Source organism: Oncorhynchus masou, chromosome 2 (assembly GCF_036934945.1).
Source record: "Oncorhynchus masou masou isolate Uvic2021 chromosome 2, UVic_Omas_1.1, whole genome shotgun sequence".
Classification (NCBI taxonomy): domain Eukaryota; kingdom Metazoa; phylum Chordata; class Actinopteri; order Salmoniformes; family Salmonidae; genus Oncorhynchus; species Oncorhynchus masou.
The window spans coordinates 6,860,000-6,882,626 of record NC_088213.1 but is presented as its reverse complement, the minus strand read 5'-3'; the positions used below and the strand labels follow the sequence as shown (position 1 = coordinate 6,882,626).

Below are 22,627 nucleotides of genomic sequence, written 5' to 3'. Positions count from 1 at the left end.
GAGTAGTGTTGACAGTACAGAGGATATCCTACCTGGTATCCCAGATACAGATGTAGGTGTCTACAGAGCTGGTGACCAGATACTCCGGGTCAAACCAGGACCAGTCCAAGTCACTGTGGGATAAAACCACAGTCAGTGACCTGGCAACACGACCCCCGGTACATACCAGACAGATCAGGCTGCGTCCCACATCGCACCATATCCCCTGTATAGGGCACTACTTCTGACCCATAGGGAAACAGGGAGCCATCTGGGACTGCCAGTACCAGGATGTCTCCTCTGTGTTACCTGATGACTCTGTGGTGTGTCCCTGCAGGGAGCGTGGACCTCCCACAGCCATCACGCCACGTGTACAGGTCAACTCGCTGGTTACTCTGTAAAATAAACCCCTGTCAGACAGGTCACAGACACTGGGTCTGTCCAGTACCAGGATGTACTCTCACAGGATGCAGTTTGACCTGAACAAAGATCTGGATCCAATCAGAAACCGACTCTCCGGATAAGACCTGAGCCTGCTCAACGACTCTCGGGATAAGACCTGAGCCTGCTCAACGACTCTCGGGATAAGACCTGAGCCTGCTCAACGACTCTCGGGATAAGACCTGAGCCTGCTCAACGACTCTCGGGATAAGACCTGAGCCTGCTCAACGACTCTCGGGATAAGACCTGAGCCTGCTCAACGACTCTCCGGATAAGACCTGAGCCTGCTCAACGACTCTCCGGATAAGACCTGAGCCTGCTCAACGACTCTCCAGGATAAGACCTGAGCCTGCTCAACGACTCGGGATAAGACCTGAGCCTGCTCAACGACTCTCGGGATAAGACCTGAGCCTGCTCAACGACTCTCCGATAAGACCTGAGCCTGCTCAACACTGGGATAAGACCTGAGCCTGCTCAACGACTCTCGGGATAAGACCTGAGCCTGCTCAACGACTCTCCGGATAAGACCTGAGCCTGCTCAACGACTCTCCGGATAAGACCTGAGCCTGCTCAACGACTCTCCGGATAAGACCTGAGCCTGCTCAACGACTCTCGGGATAAGACCTGAGCCTGCTCAACGACTCTCGGGATAAGACCTGAGCCTGCTCAACGACTCTCCGGATAAGACCTGAGCCTGCTCACCGGACTCGGGATAAGAGCTGAGCCTGCTCAACGACTCTCGGGATAAGACCTGAGCCTGCTCAACGACTCTCTGGATAAGACCTGAGCCTGCTCAACGACTCTCCGGATAAGACCTGAGCCTGCTCAACGACTCTCAGGATAAGACCTGAGCCTGCTCAACGACTCTCGATAAGACCTGAGCCTGCTCAACGACTCTCGGGATAAGACCTGAGCCTGCTCAGCACCAGGATGACTCTCGGGATAAGACCTGAGCCTGCTCAACGACTCTCCAGGATAAGACCTGAGCCTGCTCAACGACTCTCCCGGATAAGACCTGAGCCTGCTCAACGACTCTCGGGATAAGACCTGAGCCTGCTCAACGACTCTCGGGATAAGACCTGAGCCTGCTCAACGACTCTCCAGATAAGACCTGAGCCTGCTCAACGACTCTCGGGATAAGACCTGAGCCTGCTCAACGACTCTCGGGATAAGACCTGAGCCTGCTCAACGACTCTCGGGATAAGACCTGAGCCTGCTCAACGACTCGGGATAAGACCTGAGCCTGCTCAACGACTCTCGGGATAAGACCTGAGCCTGCTCAACGACTCTCGGGATAAGACCTGAGCCTGCTCAACGACTCGGGATAAGACCTGAGCCTGCTCAACGACTCTCGGATAAGACCTGAGCCTGCTCAACGACTCTCGGGATAAGACCTGAGCCTGCTCAACGACTCTCTGGGATAAGACCTGAGCCTGCTCAACGACTCTCCTGCTCCAGTACTCGATAAGACCTGAGCCTGCTCAACGACTCTCGGGATAAGACCTGAGCCTGCTCAACGACTCTCCGGATAAGACCTGAGCCTGCTCAACGACTCGGGATAAGACCTGAGCCTGCTCAACGACTCTCCAGATAAGACCTGAGCCTGCTCAACGACTCTCGGATAAGACCTGAGCCTGCTCAACGACTCTCGGGATAAGACCTGAGCCTGCTCAACGACTCTCCGGATAAGACCTGAGCCTGCTCAACGACTCTCGGGATAAGACCTGAGCCTGCTCAACGACTCTCAACACTCTCACAGATAAGACCTGAGCCTGCTCAACGACTCTCCGGATAAGACCTGAGCCTGCTCAACGACTCTCGGGATAAGACCTGAGCCTGCTCAACGACTCTCGGGATAAGACCTGAGCCTGCTCAACGACTCTCGGGATAAGACCTGAGCCTGCTCAACGACTCTCAGGGATAAGACCTGAGCCTGCTCAACGACTCTCGGGATAAGACCTGAGCCTGCTCAACGACTCTCGGATAAGACCTGAGCCTGCTCAACGACTCTCGGGATAAGACCTGGAGCCTGCTCAACGACTCTCGGGATAAGACCTGAGCCTGCTCAACGACTCTCGGGATAAGACCTGAGCCTGCTCAACGACTCTCGGATAAGACCTGAGCCTGCTCAACGACTCTCGGATAAGACCTGAGCCTGCTCAACGACTCTCCGGATAAGACCTGAGCCTGCTCAACGACTCTCCAGGATAAGACCTGAGCCTGCTCAACGACTCTCCGGATAAGACCTGAGCCTGCTCAACGACTCTCCGGATAAGACCTGAGCCTGCTCAACGACTCTCCGGGATAAGACCTGAGCCTGCTCAACGACTCTCCGGATAAGACCTGAGCCTGCTCAACGACTCTCCGGATAAGACCTGAGCCTGCTCAACGACTCTCCGGATAAGACCTGAGCCTGCTCAACGACTCTCTGGATAAGACCTGAGCCTGCTCAACGACTCTCCGGGATAAGACCTGAGCCTGCTCAACGACTCTCGGATAAGACCTGAGCCTGCTCAACGACTCTCCAGATAAGACCTGAGCCTGCTCAACGACTCTCCAGATAAGACCTGAGCCTGCTCAACGACTCTCCGGATAAGAGCCATTAATAAATATAAAAAGTAAATGTAAATCAACAGAATAATCTTTCACGCAATTTGATGAATTGTTGCTGTTTTTGTTGATGTACTCACAGAGGCAGCGAAGACGTGGGACTCTGCCTTGTGGGGGTTCCACTGAACCGTCCCCAGCCCCATTTGCTCGGTCTGCCAATCTTCCTGGATTCAGACGGAGCCTCCAGGTTCACCACATACAGAAACCGCCGTCTGAAGGAGAGGAGATCAAACACAACACACACACACACACACACACAACAACGCACACACATTGTTGCACACGACACATGACACACACACACACACACGTCAACGCACACACACACACGACACACACACACACGTCAACGCACACACCTGACTTGAGGGGTTCACACCACATTTGCTCGGTCACACAAACGACACCTGGGACACACACACACACGTCAACGACACACACACACACACACACACACACACACGACACACACACGTCCAGACACACACGTTCACACAAACAGACACGACACACTGAAGGAACAGGACGACAAACACACACGGTGACACACACACACACACACACACACGACACACACACACACACACAAACACACACAATTGGATGAAAATAGGTCCCCTGACATGTCGACCTCCCATTTAAATCTGATTAATCCACAAATACACAACTAGCAGTGACTTGTGGAATTACCAACATCGGTCAACGACTCTCCGGACGTGACTGAGGCAGAGCTACAGTGACGTTGACTGAGGCAGAGCTACGGTGACGTTGACTGAGGCAGAGCTACGGTGACTGAGGCAGAGCTACGGTGACGGTGACTGAGGCAGAGCTACGGTGACGTTGACTGAGGCAGAGCTACGGTGACTGACTGAGGCAGAGCTACGGTGACTGAGGCAGAGCTACGGTGAGGCAGAGCTACGGTGACTGAGGCAGAGCTACGGTGACTGAGGCAGAGCTACGGTGACTGACTGAGCAGAGCTACGGACGCTGACTGAGGCAGAGCTACGGTGACTGACTGAGGCAGAGCTACGGTGATGTTGACTGGGCAGAGCTACGGTGACTGAGGCAGAGCTACGGTGATGTTGACTGAGGCAGAGCTACGGTGATGTTGATTGAGGCAGAGCTACAGTGACGTTGACTGAGGCAGAGCTACGGTGACTGAGGCAGAGCTACGGTGACGTTGACTGAGGCAGAGCTACGGTGATGTTGACTGAGGCAGAGCTACGGTGACGTTGACTGAGGCAGAGCTACAGTGACGTTGACTGAGGCAGAGCTACGGTGACTGACTGAGGCAGAGCTACGGTGACGGTGACTGAGGCAGAGCTACGGTGACTGTTGACTGAGGCAGAGCTACGGTGACGCTGACTGAGGCAGAGCTACGGTGACGTTGACTGAGGCAGAGCTACGGTGACTGAGGCAGAGCTACGGTGACTGAGGCAGAGCTACAGTGACTGAGGCAGAGCTACGGTGGTTGACTGAGGCAGAGCTACGGTGATGTTGACTGAGGCAGAGCTACAGTGACTGAGGCAGAGCTACGGTGACTGAGGCAGAGCTACGGTGACTGAGGCAGAGCTACGGTGATGTTGACTGAGGCAGAGCTACAGTGATGTTGACTGAGGCAGAGCTACGGTGACGTGACTGAGGCAGAGCTACGGTGACGCTGACTGAGGCAGAGCTACGGTGACGTTGACTGAGGCAGAGCTACGGTGTTGACTGAGGCAGAGCTACGGTGACTGAGGCAGAGCTACGGTGATGTTGACTGAGACAGAGCTACGGTGACGTTGACTGAGGCAGAGCTACAGTGACGTTGACTGAGGCAGAGCTACAGTGACTGAGGCAGAGCTACGGTGACTGAGGCAGAGCTACGGTGACTGAGGCAGAGCTACGGTGATGTTGACTGAGGCAGAGCTACGGTGATGTTGACTGAGGCAGAGCTACGGTGATGTTGACTGAGGCAGAGCTACGGTGACGTCGACTGAGGCAGAGCTACGGTGACGTTGACTGAGGCAGAGCTACGGACTGACGAGCTGACTGAGGCAGAGCTACGGTGACTGAGGCAGAGCTACAGTGACTGAGGCAGAGCTACGGTGATTGAGGCAGAGCTACGGTGACTGAGGCAGAGCTACAGTGACGTTGACTGAGGCAGAGCTACGGTGATGTTGACTGAGGCAGAGCTACGGTGATGTTGACTGAGGCAGAGCTACGGTGATGTTGACTGAGGCAGAGCTACGTCGACTGAGGCAGAGCTACGGTGACTGAGGCAGAGCTACGGTGACGGTGACTGAGGCAGAGCTACGGTGATGTTGACTGAGGCAGAGCTACGGTGACTGAGGCAGAGCTACGGTGACGTTGACTGAGGCAGAGCTACGGTGACGTTGACTGAGGCAGAGCTACAGTGACTGAGGCAGAGCTACGGTGATGTTGACTGAGGCAGAGCTACGGTGATGTTGACTGAGGCAGAGCTACGGTGATGTTGACTGAGGCAGAGCTACGGCGACGTCGACTGAGGCAGAGCTACAGCGACGTTGACTGAGGCAGAGCTACAGCTACGTCGACTGAGGCAGAGCTACAGCGACGTTGACTGAGGCAGAGCTACAGCGACTGAGGCAGAGCTACAGTGACTGACTGAGGCAGAGCTACGGTGACTGAGGCAGAGCTACGGTGACTGAGGCAGAGCTACGGTGACTGAGGCAGAGCTACGGTGACTGAGGCAGAGCTACGGTGACTGAGGCAGAGCTACGGTGACTGAGGCAGAGCTACAGTAATATTGACTGAGGCAGAGCTACAGTGACTGAGGCAGAGCTACGGTGACTGAGGCAGAGCTACGGTGACGTGACTGAGGCAGAGCTACAGTGACGTGACTGAGGCAGAGCTACAGTGACGTCGACTGAGGCAGAGCTACGGTGACGTGACTGAGGCAGAGCTACGGTGACGTGAGGCAGAGCTACGGTGACGTGACTGAGGCAGAGCTACGGTGACTGAGGCAGAGCTACGGTTGACTGAGGCAGAGCTACGGTGACGTGACTGAGGCAGAGCTACGGTGACGTGACTGAGGCAGAGCTACGGTGACGTTGACTGAGGCAGAGCTACAGTGACTGAGGCAGAGCTACGGTGATGTTGACTGAGGCAGAGCTACGGTGACTGAGAGGCAGAGCTACGGTGATGTTGACTGAGGCAGAGCTACGGTGACTGACTGGGCAGAGCTACGGTGATGTTGACTGAGGCAGAGCTACAGTGACTGAGGCAGAGCTACGGTGAGGTGACTGAGGCAGAGCTACGGTGACTGAGGCAGAGCTACGGTGACTGAGAGGCAGAGCTACGGTGACGTTGACTGAGGCAGAGCTACGGTGACTGAGGCAGAGCTACGGTGACTGAGGCAGAGCTACGGTGACTGAGGCAGAGCTACAGTGACTGAGGCAGAGCTACGGTGATGACTGAGGCAGAGCTACAGTGACTGAGGCAGAGCTACGGTGACTGAGGCAGAGCTACGGTGACTGAGGCAGAGCTACGGTGACTGAGGCAGAGCTACGGTGACGTGACTGAGGCAGAGCTACGGTGACTGAGGCAGAGCTACGGTGACGTCGACTGAGGCAGAGCTACGGTGACGCTGACTGAGGCAGAGCTACGGTGACTGACTGGGCAGAGCTACGGTGACTGAGGCAGAGCTACGGTGACTGAGGCAGAGCTATAGTGATGTTGACTGAGACAGAGCTACGGTGACGTGACTGAGGCAGAGCTACGGTGAGTTGACTGAGGCAGAGCTACGGTGACGGTGACTGAGGCAGAGCTACAGTGACTGAGGCAGAGCTACGGTGACTGAGGCAGAGCTACAGACGTTGACTGAGGCAGAGCTACAGTGACTGACTGGCAGAGCTACGGTGACTGACTGAGGCAGAGCTACAGTGACTGAGGCAGAGCTACGGTGACTGAGGCAGAGCTACAGTGACTGAGGCAGAGCTACAGTGACTGAGGCAGAGCTACAGTGACTGAGGCAGAGCTACAGTGACTGAGGCAGAGCTACGGTGACTGAGGCAGAGCTACAGTGACTGAGGCAGAGCTACAGTGACGTTGACTGAGGCAGAGCTACAGTGACTGAGGCAGAGCTACGGTGAGGTTGACTGAGGCAGAGCTACGGTGACTGAGGCAGAGCTACAGCGACGTTGACTGAGGCAGAGCTACGGTGACGCTGACTGAGGCAGAGCTACGGTGACGCTGACTGAGGCAGAGCTACGGTGATGTTGACTGAGGCAGAGCTACGGTGACTGAGGCAGAGCTACGGTGATGTTGACTGAGGCAGAGCTACGGTGATGTTGACTGAGGCAGAGCTACAGTGACTGAGGCAGAGCTTGACTGAGGCAGAGCTACGGTGACGTGACTGAGGCAGAGCTACAGTGACTGAGGCAGAGCTACGGTGACGTGAGGCAGAGCTACGGTGACGTTGACTGAGGCAGAGCTACGGTGACTGAGGCAGAGCTACGGTGACTGAGGCAGAGCTACGGTGACTGAGGCAGAGCTACGGTGACGCTGACTGAGGCAGAGCTACGGTGACTGAGGCAGAGCTACGGTGACTGAGGCAGAGCTACGGTGACTGAGGCAGAGCTACGGTGACTGAGGCAGAGCTACAGTGACTGAGGCAGAGCTACGGTGACTGAGGCAGAGCTACGGTGACTGAGGCAGAGCTACAGTGACTGGGGCAGAGCTACGGTGACTGACTGAGGCAGAGCTACAGTGATGTTGACTGAGGCAGAGCTACGGTGACGTCGACTGAGGCAGAGCTACGGTGACGCTGACTGAGGCAGAGCTACAGTGACGTTGACTGAGGCAGAGCTACAGTGACTGAGGCAGAGCTATAGTGATGTTGACTGAGACAGAGCTACGGTGACGTGGACTGAGGCAGAGCTACGGTGACGTGACTGAGGCAGAGCTACGGTGACGTTGACTGAGGCAGAGCTACAGTGACTGAGGCAGAGCTACGGTGACTGAGGCAGAGCTACGGTGACGTTGACTGAGGCAGAGCTACAGTAATGACTGAGGCAGAGCTACGGTGACTGACTGAGGCAGAGCTACGGTGACTGAGGCAGAGCTACGGTGACGTGACTGAGGCAGAGCTACAGTGACTGAGGCAGAGCTACAGTGACTGAGGCAGAGCTACGGTGACTGAGGCAGAGCTACAGTGACTGAGGCAGAGCTACGGTGACTGAGGCAGAGCTACAGTGACTGAGGCAGAGCTACGGTGACATGACTGGGCAGAGCTACAGTGACTGACTGAGGCAGAGCTACGGTGACGGTGACTGAGGCAGAGCTACGGTGATGTTGACTGAGGCAGAGCTACAGCGACGTGACTGAGGCAGAGCTACGGTGACGTTGACTGAGGCAGAGCTACGGTGACGTGACTGAGGCAGAGCTACGGTGACGTTGACTGAGGCAGAGCTACAGTGACTGAGGCAGAGCTACAGTGACTGAGGCAGAGCTACGGTGACTGACTGAGGCAGAGCTACGGTGACGTGACTGAGGCAGAGCTACGGTGACGACTGAGGCAGAGCTACGGTGACTGGGGCAGAGCTACAGTGACTGAGGCAGAGCTACGGTGACTGAGGCAGAGCTACGGTGACTGAGGCAGAGCTACGGTGACTGAGGCAGAGCTATAGTAATGTTGACTGAGGCAGAGCTACGGTGACTGAGGCAGAGCTACGGTGACTTGACTGAGGCAGAGCTACGGTGACTGAGGGCAGAGCTACGGTGACGTTGACTGAGGCAGAGCTACGGTGACTGACTGGGCAGAGCTACGGTGACTGGAGGCAGAGCTACGGTGACTGAGGCAGAGCTACGGTGACTGGAGGCAGAGCTACAGCGTGACTGAGGCAGAGCTACAGTGACTGAGGCAGAGCTACAGGTGACTGAGGCAGAGCTACAGTGACTGGAGGCAGAGCTACAGGGACGTGACTGAGACAGAGCTACAGTAATATTGACTGAGACAGAGCTACAGTGACTGAGGCAGAGCTACAGTGACTGAGGCAGAGCTACGGTGACTGAGGCAGAGCTACGGTGACTGAGACAGAGCTACAGTAATATTGACTGAGGCAGAGCTACAGTGACTGAGACAGAGCTGCGGTGACTGAGGCAGAGCTACGGTGACGTCGACTGAGGCAGAGCTACAGCAACGTCGACTGAGGCAGAGCTACAGTGACTGAGACAGAGCTACAGTGATGTTGACTGAGGCAGAGCTACGGTGACTGAGGCAGAGCTACGGTGAGGTTGACTGAGGCAGAGCTACGGTGACTGAGGCAGAGCTACAGTGACTGAGGCAGAGCTACAGAGTTGACTGAGGCAGAGCTACAGTGACTGAGGCAGAGCTATGGTGAGGTGACTGAGGCAGAGCTACAGTGACTGGGGCAGAGCTACAGTGACTGAGGAAGAGCTACGGTGACTGAGGAAGAGCTACGGTGACTGGGGCAGAGCTACAGTGACTGAGGAAGAGCTACGGTGACTGAGGCAGAGCTACGGTGACTGGGGCAGAGCTACAGTGACTGGGGCAGAGCTACAGTGACTGGGGCAGAGCTACAGTGACTGAGGCAGAGCTACGGTGACTGAGGCAGAGCTACGGTGACTGAGGCAGAGCTACGGTGACTGAGGCAGAGCTACGGTGACTGAGACAGAGCTACAGTAATATTGACTGAGGCAGAGCTACAGTGACTGAGGCAGAGCTACGGTGATGTGACTGAGGCAGAGCTACGGTGACTGAGGGCAGAGCTACGGTGACGTTGACTGAGGCAGAGCTACGGTGACGTTGACTGAGGCAGAGCTACGGTGATGTTGACTGAGGCAGAGCTACGGTGACTGAGGCAGAGCTACGGTGAGTCGACTGAGGCAGAGCTACAGCGACGTGACTGAGGCAGAGCTACAGTGACTGAGGCAGAGCTACAGTGACTGAGGCAGAGCTACGGTGACTGAGGCAGAGCTACAGTGACTGAGACAGAGCTACAGTGATGTTGACTGAGGCAGAGCTACGGTGACTGAGGCAGAGCTACGGTGACTGAGGCAGAGCTACGGTGACTGAGACAGAGCTACAGTAATATTGACTGAGGCAGAGCTACAGTGACTGAGACAGAGCTACGGTGACTGAGGCAGAGCTACACAATATTGACTGAGGCAGAGCTACAGTGACTGAGGGCAGAGCTACAGTGACTGAGGCAGAGCTACAGTAATATTGACTGAGGCAGAGCTACAGTGACTGAGACAGAGCTGACTTGACTTGAGGCAGAGCTACGGTGACTGAGGCAGAGCTACGGTGAGGTTGACTGAGGCAGAGCTACGGTGACTGAGGCAGAGCTACAGTGACTGAGGCAGAGCTACAGTGACTGAGGCAGAGCTACAGTGACTGAGGCAGAGCTACGGTGACTGAGGCAGAGCTACGGTGACTGAGGAAGAGCTACGGTGACTGGGGCAGAGCTACAGTGACTGAGGAAGAGCTACGGTGACTGAGGAAGAGCTACGGTGACTGGGGCAGAGCTACAGTGACTGGGGCAGAGCTACAGTGACTGGGGCAGAGCTACAGTGACTGAGGCAGAGCTACGGTGACTGAGGCAGAGCTACGGTGACTGAGGCAGAGCTACAGTGACTGGGGCAGAGCTACGTGACTGGGAAGGGCTACAGTGACTGAGGCAGAGCTACAGTGATGACTGAGGGCAGAGCTACAGTGAATGGGGCAGAGCTACGTGACTGAGGCAGAGCAACGTGACTGGGGCAGAGCTACAGTGACTGAGGCAGAGCTACAGTGATGTTGACTGAGGCAGAGCTACAGTGATGTTGACTGAGGCAGAGCTACAGTGATGTTGACTGAGGCAGAGCTATAGTGATGTTGACTGAGGCAGAGCTACAGTGATGTTGACTGAGGCAGAGCTACAGTGATGTTGACTGAGGCAGAGCTACAGTGATGTTGACTGAGGCAGAGCTATAGTGATGTTGACTGGGGCAGAGCTACAGTGACGTGACTGAGGCAGAGCTATAGTGACTAAGGCAGAGCTACGGTGATGTTGACTGAGGCAGAGCTACAGTGATGAGGCAGAGCTACGTGACTGAGGGAAGAGCTACAGTGATGTTGACTGAGGCAGAGCTACAGTGACTGAGGCAGAGCTACAGTGTTGACTGAGGCAAGAGCTACGTTGACTGGGGAAGAGCTATGTTGACTGGGGCAGAGCTACGTTGACTGGGGCAGAGCTATGTTGACTGGGGCAGAGCTACGTGTGACTGGGGCAGAGCTATGTTGACTGGGGCAGAGCTACGTTGACTGGGGCAGAGCTACGTGACTGAGGCAGAGCTACAGTGACTGAGGCAGAGCTACAGTGAATCGACAGCCTCAGGTGGTAAGGGATTTCTAACATCCCCAAGGCAATGTGAGGAGGAGTGTTTTCACTGTCTGGTGAAGGTGCTGTAATGGGTGGTAAAGGACTGGTACACACCCTGACAGGACAGCATGTCGACCCAGGCAGTCCACGGACATGGCAGTGGCCTGGAAAGATAACAGCATGTTATTATTGTTATTATTATTATTATGTACATTGTTAGGGGGCAGATCAGCTGTAATACTGCAGATGCATTGATGGAGGCTACAACGTAATTGACATATATTTTTCAAATCTGCTGTGATGCTTCACAAAAGTTCTGAAACCTTCTATTCTCATAGTTTCTACAGATTGTAAATTAAAGTCAAACATTTTTTCTAAAAATGAATATTATGCGATTGACTATGACTTTTCAAAAACCCCAGCAGTGCTATCTGCAGAGTTAGCTCCAGGTAAACAATTCTTCAGCCATTCCTGGACCTGTGACCAAACATGACTACTATTATTATTCTGTGACATGTGTGGTGAGTTTACTAGTCAATGAAGAGCATGTGAGCATCATGATGCAGAGGGACAGTTTAAAACCATTCAGCCAGCAGCATCTGAGTCAGCAGTGCAGCATGTTTGGTTAGTTTTTGTTTTTCCATGCTAAATGTTGCTGCGACATCTTGCACGGAACAATGTCTAAACACTGGGACATTGGATGTCTGTCTAAACACTGGATGTGTGACCTGTTGCAAAACAATTTTAAACACTGACCTGTTGAAACAAAACAATGTCTAAACACTGGATGTGTGACCTGGTGCATTAGACCTGTTGAAACAAAACAATGTCTAAACACTGGATGTGTGACCTGGTGCATTAGACCTGTTGTAACAAAAATTCAACAATCCTGCGACTGAGTGTGACATCATTTAACTGTGACACTTTCAGATACTCTCTGACTACTCAGAAGGATACAAGCTCCCACCTGTTTCACTAGGAACAGCATGTCAACACCACAGACAGAAGGGGAAAGCTATACATCTCTTTGGCAACACATTGCGCATTAGCTAGCTACATGTCACCCAACTCTGAATTAAACCCTGTTTTACTCAAGTACCTGCGCATCTCGCAATTCCACCACCACATTCTCACTACTCCAGCGAGCCGCCATCTTCCTCTACGGCAACAACATCAACAAGACGTCACACGACGCCCTGTCTCTCAAATCACGGACAGCGCGAGAACTACTTCCGGTCTTCTGATTGGTTGGTGATGATGCGGACGTCGCTATCCAAGATGGCGGCTACCATGGTGGAACATGTTGTCGTAGACGCAGCAGGATTTTTGAAGAAAGCACTTCTTCAGGTGAGGTTTAAACTGTGTCACATATCAGTAGAGATGTTCTTCGGGTGTTCCGTCCCCCAGGATCAGAAGGATTTAATACGAATAACATTTTATCACAAACTGCGTGCTTGATGTCAGGTCTGGATAGCTAGTTAACGTGGTTCATTCTGTTTAAATGGCCACATCAACATCATGTAGCTGCGTATATTATCATTTATACATTACTGTAAATATTGCCCCCCCCATATGTATATATATTTATTTATTTTGTAGGAAATCGGGAAGAATATCTACACGCTGAAGGATGTAGTAGAGGAAATTAGAGACAAGCCAACCCGGAGGAGCCTGTCGTTCCTACCATATCAACTCAACTTCAGAGAGCCGTACCCAGAGGACATCAGATTAGGTAGCTAAGGTTTTTTAAATGACTCATTTGGTCAGTTTTGGTTGTTTGATTTGTTGTACTGGATATTTGTTTTTGTATACAAATCTGCCTCTCCAACATCACTTCTATAGTTGTTGATGGTACTTGATGGTATTTCATGAATTGTGATGCTGGTACTGAGTGTTGAGGTCTGTGTTCAGTGACTGAGTTCTCCAAGAAGACGGGAGACTACCCCAGCCTTTCTGCCACAGACATCAAGGTGTTGGCTCTGACATACCAGTTGGAGAGGGAAAACGTTGGGACGGACCACCTGAAGAAAGAACCTGAGGTCAAGGTAAGACCGGGAACAATGAGATGTGATCCCAAATGGAACCCCGTTTTCTTTCTGCACTATATAGGGAATAGGGTGCCATAGGGCTCTGGTCTAAAGTAGTGCACTATATAGGGAATAGGGTGCCATAGGACTCTGGTCTAAAGTAGTGCACTATATAGGGAATAGGGTCCCATAGGGCTCTGGTCTAAAGTAGTGCACTATATAGGGAATAGGGTGCCATAGGGCTCTGGTCTAAAGTAGTGCACTATATAGGGAATAGGGTGCCATAGGACTCTGGTCTAAAGTAGTGCACTATATAGGGAATAGGGTCCCATAGGGCTCTGGTCTAAAGTAGTGCACTATATAGGGATTAGGGTGCCATAGGGCTCTGGTCTAAAGTAGTGCACTATATAGGGAATAGGGTGCCATAGGCCTCTGGTCTAAAGTAGTGCACTATATAGGGAATAGGGTGCCATAGGGCTCTGGTCTAAAGTAGTGCACTATATAGGGAATAGGGTGCCATAGGGCTCTGGTCTAAAGTAGTGCACTATATAGGGAATAGGGTGCCATAGGGCTCTGGCCTAAAGTAGTGTACTATATAGGGAATAGGGTCCCATAGGGCTCTGGTATAAAGTAGTGCACTATATAGGGAATAGGGTCCCATAGGGCTCTGGTCTAAAGTAGTGCACTGAATAGGGTGCCATAGGACTCTGGTCTAAAGTAGTGCAGTATTATAGGGAATAGGGTCCCATAGGGCTCTGGTCTAAAGTAGTGCACTATATAGGGAATAGGGTGCCATAGGGCTCTGGTCTAAAGTAGTGCACTATATAGGGAATAGGGTGCCATAGGGCTCTGGTCTAAAGTAGTGCACTATATAGGGAATAGGGTGCCATAGGGCTCTGGTCTAAAGTAGTGCACTCTATAGGGAATAGGGTTCCATAGGGCTCTGGTCTAAAGTAGTGCACTATATAGGGAATAGGGTTCCATAGGGCTCTGGTCTAAAGTAGTGCACTATATAGGGAATAGGGTTCCATAGGGCTCTGGTCTAAAGTAGTGCAGTATTATAGGGAATAGGGTCCCATAGGGCTCTGGTCTAAAGTAGTGCACTATATAGGGAATAGGGTGCCATAGGGCTCTGGTCTAAAGTAGTGCACTATATAGGGAATAGGGTCCCATAGGGCTCTGGTCTAAAGTAGTGCACTATATAGGGAATAGGGTGCCATAGGGCTCTGGTCTAAAGTAGTGCACTATATAGGGAATAGGGTGCCATAGGGCTCTGGTCTAAAGTAGTGCACTATATAGGGAATAGGGTGCCATAGGGCTCTGGTCTAAAGTAGTGCACTATATAGGGAATAGGGTTCCATAGGGCTCTGGTCTAAAGTAGTGCACTATATAGGGAATAGGGTTCCATAGGGCTCTGGTCTAATGTAGTGCACTATATAGGGAATAGGGTTCCATAGGGCTCTGGTCTAAAGTAGTGCAGTATTATAGGGAATAGGGTCCCATAGGGCTCTGGTCTAAAGTAGTGCACTATATAGGGAATAGGGTGCCATAGGGCTCTGGTCTAAAGTAGTGCACTATATAGGGAATAGGGTCCCATAGGGCTCTGGTCTAAAGTAGTGCACTATATAGGGAATAGGGTGCCATAGGGCTCTGGTCTAAAGTAGTGCACTATATAGGGAATAGGGTTCCATAGGGCTCTGGTCTAAAGTAGTGCACTATATAGGGAATAGGGTGCCATAGGGCTCTGGTCTAAAGTAGTGCACTATATAGGGATTAGGGTGCCATAGGGCTCTGGTCTAAAGTAGTGCAGTATTATAGGGAATAGGGTGCCATAGGGCTCTGGTCTAAAGTAGTGCACTATATAGGGAATAGGGTGCCATAGGGCTCTGGTCTAAAGTAGTACACTATATAGGGAATAGGGTCCCATAGGGCTCTGGTATAAAGTAGTGCACTATATAGGGAATAGGGTCCCAGAGGGCTCTGGTATAAAGTAGTGCACTATATAGGGAATATGGTCCCATAGGGCTCTGGTCTAAAGTAGTGCCCTATATAGGGAATAGGGTCCCGATCTAAAAAGTAGTGCACTAATGTAGGGAATAGGGCTCTAGTCTAAAGTAGTTCACTACATAGGGAACAGGGTGCCATGTGGGACACAACCAGTGAAACGGACTAGTTATCACACAGAACCCTGAGTATTGTAAGTGTTTCAATAGGTCCACATCACAGCTTTGACGTGTCGTCTGTTGTCAGGTCCAGGTGTGCAGTACAAGGAGACATCCAGAGGCTCCCGTTGGCGTGGCAGGGTTCCACTTCCCTCAAAGGTACAGTATTAAGTGTTTTAATTTATCCGTTATTTTACCGGGTAAGTTGACTGAGAACACGTTCTCGTTTGCAGCAACGACCTGGGGAATCGTTACAGGGGAGAGGAGGGGGATGAATGAGCCAATTGTAAACTGGGGATTGTTAGGTGACCGTGGGGTGGTTTGAGGGCCAGATTGGGAATTTAGCCAGGACACCGGGGTTAACACCCCTACTCTTACGATAAGTGCCATGGGATCTTTAATGACCTCAGAGAGTCAGGACACCCGTTTAACGTCCCATCCGATAGACGGCACCCTACACAGGGCAGTGTCCCCAATCACTGCCCTGGGGCATTGGGATATTTTCTTTTAGACCAGAGGAACGAGTGCCTCTTACTGGCCCTCCAACACCACTTCCAGCAGCATCTGGTCTCCCATCCAGGAACTGACCAGGACCAACCCTGCTTAGCTTCAGAAGCAAGCCAACAGTGGTATGCAGGGTGGTATGCTGCCGGCAAGTCCAAACAATGACATGAAATCAACTCTGTTGTTAACCAGAGTACTGATCCGTATGCCTGTTGAGATGTTTGACTAAGTAAATGAACAACTTAAAGACATGTAGAATAACCATGTGAATGGGGAACCATGTGGGATGATCATTAGTACAAATCAACCACTTCTGTCAACATCTAGAATAATAGTTAAGAGTTCTCCTCTTCTCCTCTGTGGTCCAGAGGCCAGCTGATGGGCTGTTTAGTGGCAGACAGAGGCCAGCAGCACAGACACAGCACAGCTATAACCCCCCAGAGATCGGAGAGTACAACAGCTTCCAGTTCTGGAGGAATCCTCTGCCCTGCTTCGACACTGACCTGCTGGAACTAGTGGTGAGTAGAACACACACTACCTCTGACCTGCTATAACTAGAACACACACTCTCTCTGACCTGCTTCGACACTGACCTGCTGGAACTAGTGGTGAGTAGAACACACACTCTCTCTGACCTGCTTCGACACTGACCTGCTGGAACTAGTGGTGAGTAGAACACACACTACCTCTGACCTGCTATAACTAGAACACACACTCTCTCTGACCTGCTTCGACACTGACCTGCTGGAACTAGTGGTGAGTAGAACACACACTCTCTCTGACCTGCTTCGACACTGACCTGCTGGAACTAGTGGTGAGTAGAACACACACTCTCTCTGACCTGCTATAACTAGAACACACACTACCTCTGACCTGCTTCGACACTGACCTGCTGGAACTAGTGGTGAGTAGAACACACACTCTCTCTGACCTGCTATAACTGTCTTCTGAACACACACCACCTCTGACCTGCTTCGACACTGACCTGCTGGAACTAGTGGTGAGTAGAACACACACTACCTCTGACCTGCTGTCTAGAACACACACTACCTCTGACCTGACCCACAGCCACAGTGTCCTCTGAGCAACATGTCATCAGGGTTCCTGTCCTACTGCAGTTTTTTTGGACAGATTGACACACAGTCTGTCAAAGACGGATTCACAATGATTCACCTCTGTCTGTCTGCCTGTCTCTGTCTGTCTGTCTCTCTCTCTGTCTGTCTCTCTCTCTCTCTGTCGGTGCTGATGAATTGATGTGGTCCTTGTTATTTACCTGCAGAACATTGAGGACCTGTCAATATCAGACAGTGGAGCAGCAGACACCGTCCACACAGAACCTGAGACCGGGTCAGAGGAACACAAACACTCAAAGAATCATTCAGAGGAGCACGGCAGTGGGTCGGAGGAGGAGGAGGATGAGGAGGAGGATGGCGGCGGTTGGATCACCCCTAGCAACATTAAACAGGTCCAGATGGAGACGGGGATCTGGGCGTCGCCTGTGGACGTTAAAGTGGCGTGTCTCACCACCGACTTCGCTATGCAGGTACTGAGGCCCAAATGGACCCCTTGATAGTGCACTACTTCTAACCAGGGCCCATAGGTAGTGCATAAGTAGTACACTATGTAGGGAATTGGGTTGCCATTTGGGACTTAATTTAACCAGAATCTTAAATGTTAACTCGAATCGTTCAGCGAACTCCTCTTTGTCTACGTAACTGTCCCGAGTGGTAATAGTTGACGCTGATTACTTAAAGTTGATTAAATTCTGTTGAGACCCCATTTTAAATTTCTACATTGAGAACCATGCGGTTGGTCGACTGTTGACGGAAACTGGTTTGTTCAACAGAACGTCCTGATTCAGATCGGGCTCCATGTCCTCTCTGTGAATGGGATGCTCATCAAACAGTCCAGGAATTACATCCTGCGATGCCACGCCTGTTTTAAGTGAGTACCTCTTCCACGCTGACCAGAACAGTCACGTCACAAAATACATTCACAAATCCGTGTTATTCAATTATTGCACCCACTGCCTGGCGCGCGCCAACCTGCGTCTGCGTTGCCAAGGGCTAAAATAGAAGTCCTGCCTCACCCATCTCCTCATTGGTTTATAGAAGCAGGTACCCACATCCCATCCTCATTGGTTTATAGAAGCAGGTACCCACGTGCCATCTCCTCATTGGTTTATAAAAGCAGGTACCCACGTCCCATCTCCTCATTGGTTTATAAAAGCAGGTACCCACGTCCCATCTCCTCATTGGTTTATAGAAGCAGGTACCCGCGTGCCATCTCCTCATTGGTTTATAGAAGCAGGTACCCACGTCCCATCTCCTCATTGGTTTATAGAAGCAGGTACCCACATCCCATCTCCTCATTGGTTTATAGAAGCAGGTACCCACATCCCATCTCCTCATTGGTTTATAGAAGCAGGTACCCACGTGCCATCTCCTCATTGGTTTATAGAAGCAGGTACCCGCGTCCCATCTCCTCATTGGTTTATAGAAGCAGGTACCCGCGTCCCATCTCCTCATTGGTTTATAGAAGCAGGTACCCGCGTGCCATCTCCTCATTGGTTTATAGAAGCAGGTACCCACATCCCATCTCCTCATTGGTTTATAGAAGCAGGTACCCACATCATCTCATTGGTTTATAGAAGCAGGTACCCACGTCATCTCCTCATTGGTTTATAGAAGCAGGTACCCACGTCCCATCTCCTCATTGGTTTATAGAAGCAGGTACCCACGTGCCATCTCCTCATTGGTTTATAGAAGCAGGTACCCGCGTCCCATCTCCTCATTGGTTTATAGAAGCAGGTACCCGTACCCATCCCATCTCCTCATTGGTTTATAGAAGCAGGTACCCACATACCATCTCCTCATTGGTTTATAGAAGCAGGTACCCGTCCCATCTCCTCATTGGTTTATAGAAGCAGGTACCCACGTCCCATCTCCTCATTGGTTTATTGGTTTATGAAGCAGGTACCCACATCCCATCTCCTCATTGGTTTATAGAAGCAGGTACCCATGTCCCATCTCCTCATTGGTTTATAGAAGCAGGTACCCGCGTCCCATCTCCTCATTGGTTTATAGAAGCAGGTACCCACATACCATCTCCTCATTGGTTTATAGAAGCAGGTACCCACGTCCCATCTCCTCATTGGTTTATAGAAGCAGGTACCCACGTCCCATCTCCTCATTGGTTTATAGAAGCAGATACCCACGTCCCATCTCATCATTGGTTTATAGAAGCAGGTATGCACATGTCATCTCCTCATTGGTTATACCCATGTGGGTGATTGAAAGATGAAATGTTTTGCCAGTCGTTGGTAATACTATTAAAGTTTAGACGCCAATCACCCTATAAACTCAAAGATGAAAAAGCCTGGAAGGAGGAGAGATGACTAGAAACGATTCGGTTGACCGTGGTTTATGTGTGGATTAATTGTCGGAGTAGAGGACCTTGCGCATTTCAGGTAAAATGTTTATATCCCAGGACAAATTAGCTAGCAAGTGCAAGCCAAGTAGCTAAATTGCCATACATGTTTAATGCTTTTCGACCTGTCCCCAAATGAATGTCATTGGTTCAGTTTGTTTTGATCGAAGCAGGTGTCGGGGGACAAAATACCTTACGACGACGGCGCAGCCCATCTGGGTTCCGTGTTCGCAGTAAATTAAAACACCCGTTGATGTCACGAGGACCCGTTTTTAGTAATTAGACAACTTTTTTTATTAGGAAACTTGTTCTCAACCTTGGTCTTTAAGAAGCTTAATTCAAACGGATAGTCAGACCTTTTCTCTCTGTTGTAGGACCACCACCAACATGACTAAGGTTTTCTGTCCACACTGTGGCAACAGAACGCTGAAGAAGATAGCCGTGACTGTCAGCGAGGACGGAAACATCCAGATGCATTTCTCAAAGAACCCCAAAGTGCTCAACCCCAAAGGAAACAGGGTAAGTGGATGAAATGGGACCAGACCCACATCATACTGGGGTAGGAAACATCTTCCACCCCAAAGGAAACAGGGTAAGTGGATGAAATGGTACCAGACCCAGACTACAATGAAACATCATACTGTAGAAGGAAACATCTTTAGTTACTGATCCAGAACTCTAACCACTGCCAGCTACCTACAGACTAGCTTCTCCACTCTGTGACCGTAGCAGCTAAGATAGCTTCTCCACTCTGTGACCGTAGCAATACAGACTAGCTTCTCCACTCTGAACCGTAGCAGCTGCAGACTAGCTTCCACTCTGTGACCGTAGCAGCTACAGACTAGCTTCTCCACTCTGTTACCGTAGCAGCTACAGACTAGCTTCTCCACTCTGTTACCGTAGCAGCTACAGACTAGCTTCTCCACTCTTACCATAGCAGCTACAGACTAGCTTCTCCACTCTGTGACCGTCAGCTACAGACTAGAGTATTACTCGTACCGCAGCTACAGACTAGCTTCTACCAGCAGCTACAGACTAGCTTCTCTACAAATTACTAGCAGCTACAGACTAGCTTCTAAATTTCCACTCTGTGACCGTAGCAGCTACAGACTAGCTTCTCCACTCTGTTACCGTAGCAGCTACAGACTAGCTTCTCCACTCTGTTACCGTAGCAGCTACAGACTAGCTTCTCCACTCTGTTACCGTAGCAGCTGCAGTAGCTTCTCCCCTGTTGACCGTCAGCTGAGACTAGCTTTCCACTCTGTGACCGTAGCAGCTGCAGACTAGCTTCTCCACTCTGTGACCGTAGCAGCTGCAGACTAGCTTCTCCACTCTGTGACCGTAGCAGCTGCAGACTAGCTTCTCCACTCTGTGACCGTAGCAGCTGCAGACTAGCTTCTCCACTCTGTGACCGTAGCAGCTGCAGACTAGCTTCTCCACTCTGTGACCGTAGCAGCTGCAGACTAGCTTCTCCACTCTGTGACCGTAGCAGCTGCAGACTAGCTTCTCCACTCTGTGACCGTAGCAGCTGCAGACTAGCTTCCCACTCTGTGACCGTAGCAGCTGCAGACTAGCTTCTCCACTCTGTGACCGTAGCAGCTGCAGACTAGCTTCTCCACTCTGTGACCGTAGCAGCTGCAGACTAGCTTCTCCACTCTGTGACCGTAGCAGCTACAGACTAGCTTCTCCACTCTGTGACCGTAGCAGCTACAGACCAGCTTCTCCACTCTGTGACCGTAGCAGCTACAGACTAGCTTCTCCACTCTGACCGTAGACCGTAGCTTCTCCAGTGGACTGAACAGACTAGCTTCTCCACTCTGTTACTGCTACAGACTAGCTTCTCCACTCTGTGACCGTAGCAGCTACAGACTAGCTTCTCCACTCTGGACCGTAGCAGCTACAGACCCAGCTTCTCCACTCTGTTACCGTAGCAGCTGCAGACTAGCTTTAGTTACTGATCCAGACTCTTCTCCACTCTGTGACCGTAGCAGCTGCAGACTAGCTTCTCCACTCTGTGACCGTAGCAGCTGCAGACTAGCTTCTCCACTCTGTGACCGTAGCAGCTGCAGACTAGCTTCTCCACTCTGTGACCGTAGCAGCTGCAGACTAGCTTCTCCACTCTGTGACCGTAGCAGCTGCAGACTAGCTTCTCCACTCTGTGACCGTAGCAGCTGCAGACTAGCTTCTCCACTCTGTGACCGTAGCAGCTGCTGCAGACTAGCAGCCCCCACAGACTTCTCCACTCTGTGACCGTAGCAGCTGCAGACTAGCTTCTCCACTCTGTTACCATAGCAGCTACAGACTAGCTTCTCCACTCTGTTACCGTAGCAGCTACAGACTAGCTTCTCCACTCTGTTACCGTAGCAGCTACAGACTAGCTTCTCCACTCTGTTACCGTAGCAGCTACAGACTAGCTTCTCCACTGTAGCAGCTGCAGACTAGCTTCTCCACTCTGTTACCATAGCAGCTACAGACTAGCTTCTCTACTCTGTTACCGTAGCAGCTGCAGACTAGCTTCTCCACTCTGTGACCGTAGCAGCTGCAGACTAGCTTCTCCACTCTGTGACCGTAGCAGCTACAGACTAGCTTCTCCACTCTGTTACTAGCTTCTCCACTCTGTGACCGTAGCAGCTGCAGACTAGCTTCTCCACTCTGTTACCGTAGCAGCTGCAGACTAGCTTCTCCACTCTGTGACCGTAGCAGCTGCAGACTAGCTTCTCCACTCTGTTAGCAGCTGCAGACTAGCTTCTCCAGTTACTAGCAGAGACTAGCTTCTCCACTCTGTACCATAGCAGCTACAGACTAGCTTCTCCACTCTGTTACCATAGCATATTGCAAATGATTGAGGTGGAATGCTAATCTAATGTCCGCTCTGTTCCCCGTAGTACTCCCTGCCCCTGCCACAAGGGGGCAAACACGGCAGCAACCCCACCTGGTGGAGGACCAGCGTTTCCCCAGCAGCGCGTGTCCCGTAAGGCCCGCCAGAAGACGGACGTCTTTAACCCAGACTACCTGGCCGGGGGCGGCTCACCTTTCTCTGATCACGACATCTACAGCCGCTCTGCCAACCTGCACATCACAGACGGCGCGGGCGGAGGGGGTCGGAGGCGGGCCAACCCCAACGCTGCCC

The 22,627-nt window shown here is 51.8% G+C and overlaps 1 protein-coding gene and 1 long non-coding RNA gene across 2 annotated transcripts; one reads left to right on the top strand and one right to left on the bottom strand.

Annotated features, from left to right (window-relative positions):
- Positions 1-3,167: 3,167 nt before the first annotated feature.
- Positions 3,168-12,575, bottom strand: LOC135554687 (uncharacterized). Its single transcript, XR_010457718.1, has 3 exons — positions 12,475-12,575; positions 11,490-11,539; positions 3,168-3,242 (listed from the first exon to the last, which is right to left on the bottom strand). It is a non-coding gene; the product is annotated as an uncharacterized LOC135554687 (long non-coding RNA).
- Positions 12,576-12,613: 38 nt separating this feature from the next.
- LOC135554676 (RNA-binding protein NOB1-like) lies at positions 12,614-20,154 on the top strand. The gene is made up of 8 exons (XM_064987099.1): positions 12,614-12,722; positions 12,975-13,107; positions 13,287-13,420; positions 15,653-15,723; positions 16,439-16,586; positions 17,348-17,611; positions 17,915-18,012; positions 19,872-20,154. Exons 1-8 carry the CDS (start codon positions 12,630-12,632, stop codon positions 20,026-20,028), a joined length of 1,098 nt encoding a protein of 365 aa, XP_064843171.1. The 5' UTR covers positions 12,614-12,629; the 3' UTR covers positions 20,029-20,154.
- Positions 20,155-22,627: the final 2,473 nt, after the last annotated feature.